General features: G+C 43.9%; 1 protein-coding gene across 1 annotated transcript in view; it reads right to left on the minus strand.

Annotated features, from left to right (window-relative positions):
* Positions 1-12,200, minus strand: part of LOC121635251 (zinc finger protein GLI2-like) — an 87,633-nt gene that overhangs the window by 26,883 nt on the left and 48,550 nt on the right. The window contains exon 3 of the mRNA XM_041978361.1: positions 10,185-10,290. Coding sequence (XP_041834295.1) covers positions 10,185-10,290 — 106 coding nt within the window. The remainder of the gene's footprint in view (positions 1-10,184; positions 10,291-12,200) is intronic.

Raw genomic sequence — 12,200 nt, forward strand, 5'->3', positions numbered from 1 at the left:
TCTCGGAGAAGAGATGGGACCAAGATGGTGCTGGATTAGCCGTCGTTAGGGAAGATCTCGAAGAAGAGACGGGACCAAGACGGTGCTGGATTAGCCGTCGTTAGGGAAGATCTCGAAGAAGAGACGGGACCAAGACGGTGCTGGATTAGCCGTCGTTAGGGAAGATCTCGGAGAAGAGACGGGACGAAGACGATGCTGGATTAGCCGTCGTTAGGGAAGATCTCGGAGAAGTGACGGGACGAAAACGGTGCTGGATTAGCCGTCGTTAGGGAAGATCTCGGAGAAGAGACGGGACCAAGACGGTGCTGGATTAGCCGTCGTTAGGGAAGATCTCGGAGAAGAGACGGGTTGAAGACGGTGCTGGATTAGCCGTCGTTAGGGAAGATCTCGGAGAAGAAATGGGACGAAGACGGTGCTGGATTAGCCGTCGTTAGGGAAGATCTCGGAGAAGAGACGGGACGAAGACGGTGCTGGATTAGCCGTCGTTAGGGAAGATCTCGGAGAAGAAACAGGACGAAGACGGTGCTGGATTAGCCGTCATTAGGGAAGATCTCGGAGAAGAGACGGGACGAAGACGGTGCTGGATTAGCCGTCGTTAGGGAAGATCTCGGAGAAGAAACGGGACGAAGAAGATGCTGGATTAGCTGTCGTTAGGGGGAGCCATTGAGAAAACCTGCTAATGTTCTGTAGTGCCTCTTTCATACTGGTTTCCTTTTGTTCTGGTCTTGGTTTTGTAGTGATTTTGGTGTTGATGTATGTACTAATTTCAGTGTTTGTTGCAGACCTGGTTCTGACTGTGTTCGGACTCTGTTCCATCCTGAGTTGAGAACAGTTCTGGATGTTTGAGCCTGTTGTCCTGATGCAGAAGGCATTCAGGTGGATGATGATGAGGATCACAACGTTTACAGACGGAAAACTTTATAAAGCAGGAAGTTTAATTATATTCTCCTTTCCTTTTTTAGATTAGTTCAGGATGCTTTGGTTTGGGTCATTGACTGGATTCTATTGCATTAAAATAAATAAATAATGAATGGTCATCGTCAATAAAAAACACCAAAGTCAAATGTTCCTGTCAACAAAAACTTCTCATAAGAAGGTAACTTCGCAAAATGAACATAATTTCTTAGTAAAGTTTGGGTCTTATTCTTTTTTTACCTAACATTTTTTGCAGACTAGCATTAATCAAGCTGATGGTTCAGGTCATATTCAGATCTTCATGTCAGTCTTTCCTCACCCTTCACCAGTCTAGGTCTTTCAGCCCCGACTTCAATCAGGTGGTTAAAAATCTGGTGGTAAAACTGGATTGTCGTAAAGCCTTTCATGGAGGAGGCCGTCCACGCCTCTGTGAGCTCCAGACCTGACTACTGCGGTGTTTTATACATCGGTATCCATCCTGCATTTCCCGTTTATAGCTTGTGCAAAGTTCTGCTGCTGCTGTTCTCCTAGTTCAGTTCAGGATCCAGTAGAAACTATTGCTGATTGTTTTTAAGGCACTGAATGGCTTAGCACATCCTGACGTATCAGAACTGTAGAAAGTCCACCAGCTCAGCAGAGTTTTACGCTCTGCTGGTCAGCGTCTGATAGAGGTGCCTCGGTCCAGGTGAAGCGATGGGGGATCGGTCCTTTTTAAGCAGGTCCAACATTGTGGAAAACTCTTCCCCACGAGCTACGTATGCTCTGCCTCCGTTCAAGGCCAGACTGAAGACCTGTTTATTTAGAAAGGCCTTTGGCTTGTAGGACTTTGTTTTAATGTGTTTTATACATTTTGTACGTTCCGTGTTATCAACTATCTATTATCAATTTTAATCAGTTTTCTGCTTTTACCGCTTTCTATTCTGTTTCCTTTAGTTTAATGTGTTTTGTACTTACATTTTATGACCCTTGGTCAGCCTGAGTGTTGTAAGGTGCTGTAGAAATTATTATAAACATTAACTGATTAAATATACACCATGTTTATGTAATCTAACAAAGACTCTATTATCTGGTACAGTTGGATTCCACCAGGAATGAGACGATGTTTAGTCTGATCATCCCCTCCTCTGAATCCAGTTTACCAGGGTCTGTTTGTAGTGGTAACAACGTCCTCCAGCAACTGCTGCATGAATCATGAAAAGTACAAGTATATGTATTTCTTTGGAAAGCCAGCCTGGAAGATTAAAGGCCTGATCCCAGTTTCATCTTCCATTCAGCAGAGGAATAATATTCAGTCAGCCCTTTAGAGGGGGTGTTGTGGGACATTTAGATGGGCTGGTAGTTTCAGATAGCATCTCCACAGTCATCTACAGGCTGAGTTTGTAAGTCTGGCTTCTGGTACAAAATCCAGTCTGATAAATACCAGCAGTGAAGAGTGATAATGAATCAATAATTAACATGCATTTCTTCAGACTGAACGGGTGTCTGCACTCATCTGCAGCCTGATTAAAAATGAGTAAATGAGTAGAAGTTACAGGCCTGGGTCGGCCAACATGGTTTATCCAGCCCTCGAAATGTGTTCTTGTTGGACTGCAGCACCTAAAATATACTAATGCTAGATCTTTAGATGAAAGGTGTCAGGCTGATGTGAAACAGGCTGCAGGGCCCTGAGTAGGTGAGAAGCATGAAACACTTTCACCTGGACATTGAATGTGTTCAGTGGTGAGCTTTAAATGAGGTAAATGAGGCGTGACGCCTCTCGCACCTCCTGACAGACGTTACCTTACCTCCTTCCTCTCCACGCTGTGTACATTTGTTTTTAATGGCACACGCTGCTGCAGCTGCTAACATGATATCAGTCGCATTAATGAGGTGTTTGACTTTACTGCATCGTTTCAGTCCAGTCACATGCAGGTCTTTGCACTGCTAGCTCCATGTTGGCATAAAAAATGTGATGAAGGAGTTGGTGTAGATCACCTGAGTTTACTGAACTGACTGAAAAAATGTCATTACAGCAGACGTTTGTCAGATTGTTACCAGATTCAGAATCAATGTCATCAATATTTCCTACTATGCTGTTTGTCAGTATGACAGAACATCCATCCGAGGTTGACTCGACAGGTTGATCAGTTTGTTCACAGAATGATAGCTTTAATGCGAACATCATTAAGCAGCAGAAGAAGCTCGGTGGTTTGATTCCCAGCTACGAGCTTTAAAACAGACCTCAAGGCGATTGGAAGGGAAATGTTCAGTTGGTCTAGAAGAAGTTCACTTAGTATGAAAGGAAAGTTTAATCGTAGATCAGAAAGGCCTGCGTAAGGCTAGAACAGATGATTATTACTTTCCAGACTGTTTAAGGAAGTTTTCCTTTAGTTAATACATCTGTACTGGATCTGATAAACATATCTCTGCTGACAGGAGATCTACCTCCATCTTTTAACACTGCTCGAATCAAACCTTCACTTAAAAAAGTGACTAAATTTGTTAGATCTCAATATAGCCCAGAAATAGACCTGGTGAAGGTTACCAATGATCTCATTGTCTCAGATAAAGGACTCCTGTCTGCATTCGACACCGTTGATCACAACATTCTGCTACAGTGTCTTGAACATGTTATTGGGATCACAGGAACTGGATCAGGCTGGTTTAAGTCCTATTTATCTGATAGATTTTAGTTTGTTCATGTAAATGATGAGTCTTCCCCACACAGCAGAGTAAGTCATGGAGTTCCTCAGGGTGCTGTACTTGGACCAATACTTTTCACGTTATTCATGCTTCCCTGAGGTACTATCATTAGACAGCATGGTATAAACATTCATTGCTATGCAGATGATACTCAGATTTACTTCTCCATGAAGCCTGATGAAACAAATCAGTGTGTTAGACGTCTTAAAGCCATAAAGACCTGGATGATCTGGATTTTCTCTTTCTGAATTCAGACAGACGGAGGTTGTTGTCTTTGAACTGAAAAACTCAGGACAAATAGCTAAATAAATCTAGCTAAGTAATTAATCTGGAAGAATTAATTTGGATTCCAGGAGTACAGGGAGGAACCTTGGCGCTATTCTGGATCAGGATCTGTCCTTTGGCTGACATATAAAACAGGTTTCGAGAACTGTCTTCTTCCACCTACGTAATATTGCTAGAATCAGGGACATCCTGTCTCAGAGTGATGAGGAAAAACTAATCCATGCGTCCGTTACTTCCAGACTGGTCATCCCTTAGTGATGCTGCCATATGCTTAGACTGCTGAGGGATGTCCCATGATGCACTGGGCTCTTCCTCTTCATCTCTCTGCTCCTCATCCTCCATGTAGAAACATGTGACAGTATCGGCATCATTAACATGTTCCTCCTCTCAACAGGTCTTCCTGGATAAAAGCTTCAGGGTCTGCTGGTCTCTCTTTCCTGTGCTCTCCACCCCAACCAGTCCAGGCAGATGGACGCCCTTCTTGAGCCACGTTCTGGTCCTGGTTCTTCTGGAGGCTTTTCCTGTCATCTCTTGCAGTTCAGGATGGAGGACCGGATGGAAGTCAAGACTCGATGCAGTCTGTTGGTTTTCCTGAACGAGGCTGTTATTGATCATGAATTGGCTGGAACTGACTGTCTCTAAAGCCCTGAGTGTCATGATCTGTGGTGTGGGGCTCAGTTTTTCCAGCTGCCCTGAACGCCTCATCTCCACCAGCTCTTGATTAGGGCTGATGCACTACACCTGTACCAAGCCCTATATATACAGCTCTGTGACATCCCTCCAGTGCCAGATCGTCTTGGTTCTTCCCTGCACGTTTCCAGCCTGTATATTCCTGCCTTCCTACCCGCCTGACGTTGACCTGATTTTGGACCTGGATTTTGATTCTGCCTGCTCCCTGTCTGGTACTCTGCCCTGATTTATTATTTGGATATCTTGGCTTTCTGACCCCTGGATTGTCTTTAGGATTGGATTTTGGATTACGGACTGAACTATCTGCACCCCAAGACAGGACTAGCCATCCCGGCCTCTGTGTCCTCTTATTCAGGGCTTCTGCCAGAAACCTTTATCCCTCCTTTAACCTCTCCTCTGTTCAGCAGCTTTTCCTCCCGCAGTCGACCTCCCGGCGGCCCTTCTCTGTTCACTGGATGAAACATTCTGTGCCCTGTTGGATTCCACTGCTGGTACGTTAACTCATACTCCCTCTTTGAGTTCTCATCAGCTGCCTGCCTTCTAACTGCCGTCTTGTGTGTCCACAGACCCTGAGCGGAGAAAAGCCGGAGCGCACATTTTCAGTATTCAACTCTGTACAATAAATATCTTAAACCCATCCCTGGGACACTGAGTATTTTTGAGTCCAACCATCCGAAGCATGACACTGAGATGTTGTTGTTAAAGTGGTGCTATACAAATAAAGCTGGATCGAAACTAACTGAAATTGATATGTTGTTTATCTTTTACTGGGAATAAAATATGTCTTGATGAGATTCTGCTTTTGTTTACAGCAACCTGACTGTTTTGGAACGGAGGTTGCATCTGGATCAAGAAGCAGATAACGCTGAATTAAGAGTATGTACCACAAAAAATAAACGCAGCATGTTGGAAATCACCTACCAAAGTACCAAAGATTCTCTGACTGGGATATTTGGCTGTAATATCAGATTATGTGCAGCTTTCTCCCCTTACAATGACAGACCTGGCTAAGACGCTACATGTTAGCCTAGTAATGGTGCTAACTCTGCTAATGGAACTTTTTACACCTTTGCATGTTAACGTACTCACCACTCAGAATACACTGCTACAACATCCAATCACCCAGTCACGCAGAGCCTAATGTTTGGAGCAGAGCTGGTCAGACCTGCAGCTGGTTGGCTAACTCTGAGAACAAGGTGGAGAACTTCTCTATGTTCAGGACGTCAGTGCTGTGTTGGACTGAGCTGCTTTATTCATTTTGTTTACAGAAAAAAATAAACTGCTTTTATAAACAGTTGTATTAGTGTGTTTAGCCTGGTTACTAACAGAAGTTTCAGTAATAACATCTCCAAAGTCTTCATCATTTCCATATTTCTAAAAGAAAATGTAAACATAGCCTCTGATGCAGCATCATCACAGTCATCTGGAGCTGAAGTCAAACTGGTTTGTTCCCAGCATCAACCGCTTCCAAAAGCCTGCTGCAGCAATAGTGGGGGTGAGACACACAAGGTCCTAATGTGGTCTTTCTCCTCATTCATTTTACACCTAAAGCTGAAAGTGTTTGGCTCTACTTTCACTGGGCTGGTACCGACTGGTTCGTTCTGGGATCAGGGAGATTTGTATGTTAAAAATAGTCAAAAACTCCCTAAAATGAAGTTTCCTTTGGAAAAGTTGCATCTAAAACATGTTCCTCTTTGTTCTTGTTTGTATGTGCAGTGTGAGTGTTTTATATATATTCATCTTCTCGATGACACCAGAGATGAATTACAGTGTGACACTGACTCTTGTCTCTGGTGTCGGGCTCAGGAAGCTCTCTGATTTAGATAAATCACAGTCCAGCATGCAGCTAAATAAACTCCCACTGTAGGTTTATGAGCACGTTGTGTGAAGTGAACCTCTCAAACTTTAACAGGCAACACCTCCCCTGAAAGCCCCGAACGGCGTCCTCCTCCTGCATCGGGAGAAATGACCTAGATACAAACAAACAAGAACACGGAGCTGCAAATCATGTCCTCTTTAAAAAGTCATCTCATCCTCCAGTTTGTTTTGTCCTCGCAGCTTCAAATCATCCAGAAAATGACAACTAACTAGTTTTACTAACCAGGCTGTCGGTGAGCCCTATAACCCCCGGAGCCCCCTGATCCCAGCAGGTTACTGAGCTGTGTCTTCAGCCGATGTGTGAGGGAAGCAGCGTGAACCAGAATGACGTCTGCTTCGATCCACATCAGTGATCATGACTACAAATGTGAACACCCTGCTCGAGAGCTCTGGCTCCTGAACTAAAAACCTGGTGTCATTATGAAACTGTAACTTCAATGTTCTGGTAAATGGTTTAATAAACGTGTCAGAAATTAAACAGCCTCACACAAATATTAAGCATGTGGAGGACGTGGGAAACGCCGAGTTTACACATGTGCAACCTGGTCGTGTTAAACTCATGTCTTCACATAAGTTTATGCACATGTGGTCACATTTTTAATCGCTTAACAAGTGTGGAATATGTGGAAAGTATATCCAAAACATAGGAAATACACATTTGGCACATGAGAAATGTAGCTTTGGAATAGTTTCTCGAAACGTATGTTTCACATTTCATCAGTAACATGTGAAACTCATGCAAATGTATTTAACTGTGTAACCACAAGACAATAAGACAATTTCATGTGAAACACAGGGAAATACCCGTATGAAAACTATGTGCAAATTTCCATGTAAAACCTATGCAATAACAACACTACTGCACATGTGGGGACGTTTTTTTACATGTTACAATAACATGTTAAATACATGGAAAACAAAATCATTATTTTGCACATGGGAAAATGTGGTTTTGTGGCATATTCACATGTGAAACCTTTGTTGTTTCAGGTGAAACTCATTTATAATTCCCTTTAAAAACTAAGGAAAAAAGTATGGGATCACATGTGAAATTGGTTTTCATTCCATGTGAAATGCGGGAAAAAAGCTGAAATCTTGCAGAAAATACATAGATGACATCAGTCTTTGGGGGAAAGGAAAAAGGTGACATCACACCTGATCTGTCCTTACAGGCACATTTTAAACCAGTGTCCAACTTCCTGTTGTTAAAGATTCCTGTGCTTTGTACAGATGTCCGTTACTCATGCACGTATTAAACCATAAGCAGTTTAATACGAGCAGTTTTAACCTGCTCACTTCATCATAGATTACAGAAGCTTCTGGAAAAGCAGAATTCAACTAATCATCACTGCGGTCATCTAGTAGAAAATCTATTTTACATAGAAGCTAGCAGAAACGCTGTCACAGAGGATGAAGAGTTCTTCCTCAAGCCTCCAAGTTTCTTGTCTTAAAACAACAAGGAGGCATTAAAAAAAAGCTTTTCCCTGGGCTGCGTCTCATGACAGGCCTGACAAAATAAGCAGCCCTCTCATTACAGTATATGCAAACAATGATGAAGAGGATGCTGCCGGCATGTCATGTTGGACAATCAGCGAGGGGACCTCTGACTCGCTGCCATGACTGTATAATAAAGTGTCGCACCAGCCGACAAATGACACCGCACTTAATTTGCTGCGCAATGTTCCTGTAATTAGGTGAATTTGGCACAGGCAGGGGGGAGCGACAGCTAGATCAAGGTCTTGATGAATTAGGGGTCCACTGTCAAGATCAAATCACATTAATCAAGGTGGCCGAGTCCGCGGACAGCCTCCCCCCGCCCTCCACTTCCCCAACCGGCGTGATGAATAGCCCTGCTTCCGCCAGGCGTGAAGTATGCATCACCATCAAATCTGTGAATTTAAATGTAAGAGCACCATTCGGAGAGTTGTATTGACTTTTTTGTCTCAGTGCCAGTTTTTCTTTTGTGATAAAGTAACTTAAAACTCCAGACTTTGTCTGAAAGTGTGCCACAAGCTCATCGTTGGTGCATCCGACCCAGATCCGCTCAGGTTTGTTTGTCCAGCAGGAACTATGATGTGGTCTGGAAAAGTTCCTGAACATGTTTAGCATACTGAAAGACTACAGCTTCCCAGTTCCAGACAGTTAGGCGTTTGATCAGATTTAGGATTAGGATAATTCAAAGGCAGGAAACAAACAAACACACACAAAAAAACATTTTTGGAAAATCAAACAAACTGTAAAACCAGATAGATGCTCTTCCGTCTGCACACTGCTGGACATACAGAGACTTCTCTCCGAGGTGAAAGGAACGGCATGGCCTCTCTCCTAGAAGCCAGCAGCCTGGACTCAACACTGAGCTGTGACCACTCGGCGCCGGGGCTACACAGCTGCACTGCACAGATTAGCTCTACAACAAGCATTAATGAATATTAAGAGGTGCTGGTTGTGTCATCAGGGATGGATCTGGCCCTGCATCAAACATTTATCCTCCAAACTTTAGATCCAAGTCTTTTCTACATTACAAAGCCTGAAATCTTCAGTTACTATTTCATTTTTTAACATTGTGTATTTTAGAAAATGAGAAAAATCTTTTCAGGCTTTGTGGCCTTTGCAACTAAACCTGAGCCTAGAGATTAATAAAAACATAATTCATCAACCACAGCTTCATTTCTGTATTTTTGTAAAATCTCTCAAATGCAAAAAGCAAAACCTGAGAGTTCATCCAGCAGTTCATCTCTCACCCGACCGATGTTTGGCCGACGTTTTACCGTCTGCTGGAAAATATGAGCTGATGGCAGCAACACGTCTGGAAAAGGCTGGAAAAGTAACTGGTACAAACCAGAAACACCTGGAGGAGCATTTGACAACTAATCAGGTTAACTGGCAACAGTTCAGTAACATGACTGGTATAAAAGGAGCATTTCAGAGAGGCAGAGTCTCTCAGATGCAGGGCGACCAAACATCCTCTTTTATCCAGACACGTCCTCTTTTTAAGAGCCGGGGATGTAGCTCAGTGGTAGAGCGCGTGCTTTGCATGTCTGAAATCGTGCAGACATACAGTAATTGCTGCACCTCCTCCACCTAAATCTGAGCCCACTTTTATCATGGTCCAACAATATGAGCTAAAAGTCCGATTAATTGTCAAGAAAACCAGTAACTGAAGTACCTCCAGATCCTTTCTATCCACTGCTCTGCAATCTAAAAGAAAACATCTAGGAAAATTTTCCTGCAGGAACTCTCTTAGTGAGACCAAGAAGCAAAATTCAGTGATGTTCAAGTGCCAAACTCTCAGCACAGGAATCAGTCAAAGGTCAACATCGGTGAAGGGTCAGACTACTTCCTCTCTCCAGTAAAAGGCTGGAAATGGAGGAAATGCAGATATAGAGGAGATTCCTCCCTTCTCTGGCTGAGATGGGAGTCTCTGCAGCCAGACTTCAGACTCTTTAAAGCTTGAGAGTGTTTCATCCCCAGATGGTTGGAGCTGAAAGAGCAAAGCTTGCCCTCAGAATCAAACTGTATGGAAACAAGGGCTGCAGAGCAGCATTGGTTATTCACTTTGGAAGTCAGCATGTTGTCATCTGCTTTTGATAGCGAACTTGGCAGCCGCTCAGCTCTCATCAGCGTTAAGACCACAAAACAACCTCGCCTGTAACTGAATGAGATGGAGATTTGCATCAAAGAGCTGCTAACCTCAGACTGGATCACCCTGCAGCAGTCAGCCTGTAGACATTTACCTGTGCATGGCGTGCAGGGCGTGCGGCTCGTAGTGGTATCGTCCCTCGTGGTGGCGCATGTCGATCGGGATCGGCGTGTGGAAAGCAGGGAAAAGGTGTTGGGGGGCTGCAAGGACAAAGAGGCGAAAAAGAGATGAGGACAGGAGGGAGACAGGAAACTTCAAAAACAGAAAAAAGAAATTTCAAAGGCAAAAGGGCTGAAATAAAGCAAGATGAGTTTCACAGCAAGCTGAGCACTTTCCTGTAAGATATTGGCACGATCACACAAGAGAAGTGGAATAAATAAATAATCAAAGTCATCCTAAGAAATCATACATGTGGAACATAAAAGATTTCCAACCAGGCTTCTGACAAAGACCTGCAGCTAGAAGGCTTTGAAATAGATGGGATGATGGACTGTGTGAAGAGGCTGCAGCCTGGACTCAAACCGGGTCTGACAGCGCTGGAAGAAGCTAGCTTCTACTTTTCATTACCAACAGCCCGAGTCACCTTAAGACCCAGGATGCTCCGGAAAACCCAGAGCCCTCAGAGACCCAGGACACTCCAGAAAACCCAGGACACTCCAGAAAACCTAGAGCCCTCAGAGAGACCAAGAATGCTCTGGAAAATTCAGAACCCTCGTAGAGACCCAGAACATTCTGGAAAACCCAGAATGCTCTTGAAAACCCAGAACTCTGACAGGAGCCCAGAACTCTCATAGAAACCCAGAATGCTCTGGAAACCTGGAACCCTCATAGAAACCCACAACTGTAATAGGAAATGAAAACCCAGGACACTCCGGAAAACCCAGAACCCTTGTAAAGACTCAGAAAGCTTAGAAAAACCCAGAGCCCTCAGAGAGAGACCCAGAATGCTCCAGAAAACCCAGAACCCTTGTACAGACCCAGAATGCTCTGGAAAACCCAGAGCCCTTAGAGAGACCCAGGACACTCCAGAAAACCCAGAATGCTTAGAAAAACCCAAAGCCGTCATAGAGACCGAGGATGCTCCAGAAAACCCAGGACACGCTGAAAAACCCAGAGCCCTCGTAGAGACCCAGGATGCTGCATAAAACCCAGGACACTCTGGAAAACCCAGAGCCCTCAGAGAGAGAGTCAGGATGCTCCAGAAAACCCAGAATTCTCGTAAAGACCCAGGACACTCCAGAAAACCCAGAACGCTCCCAAAATCCAGAGCCCTCAGAGAGACCCAGGACGCTCCAGAAAACCAAAAACCCTCGTAGAGACCCAGAACGCTCCTGAAAACCCAGGACACTCCAGAAAACCCAGAGCCCTAAGAGAAACCAAGAATGGTCTGGAAAACCCAGAACCCTCATAGACAACCAGAACTCTAATAGTAACCCAGAATGCTTCGGAAACCTGGAATCCCCATAAAAAACCAGAACTCTCTTAGGAGCCCAAAATGCTCAGAAAAAAACTCCAGAACCATCAGAGAAAACCAAAACTCTAATACAATCCCAGAATCCTCATAGAAAACATGACATCTCATAGAAACCCAGAACCCTTTGGAAAACCTATCAACGTCATAGAAAACCAGAGCTCTGATATGAACTCAGAACCTTCAGGAAAACCTGACATCTCATAGAAACCCAGAACCCTCATGGACAACCACAACTGTGATAGGAACCCACAACTCTTACAGAAAACCAGACCTCAAATAGAAATCCAGAACCCTAATAGAAACCCAGAACACTCATAGAAACCCAGAACACTCATAGAGACCCAGAACACTCATAGAGACCCAGAACACTCATAGAAACCCAGACCACTCATAGAGACCCAGAACCCTTATATAAACCCAGAACAGGACTTCCTGTGAAGGTGCGATACTAACATGGCTGATTGGCTTCTGGCTCTGCTGTGCTAGGCCTCCCTACACATGCTATAGATATAGATATAAACTAGATATAGATGCTACACACTGACCAAACATTTTTCCAAATAATTTAGAATGTGCTTTCAACAAGTATGGCTCATTGAAACAATAAAAAAAGCAGGCAAGGCAAGGCAGTTTATT

Source organism: Melanotaenia boesemani, chromosome 24 (genome assembly GCF_017639745.1).
Source record: "Melanotaenia boesemani isolate fMelBoe1 chromosome 24, fMelBoe1.pri, whole genome shotgun sequence".
Classification (NCBI taxonomy): domain Eukaryota; kingdom Metazoa; phylum Chordata; class Actinopteri; order Atheriniformes; family Melanotaeniidae; genus Melanotaenia; species Melanotaenia boesemani.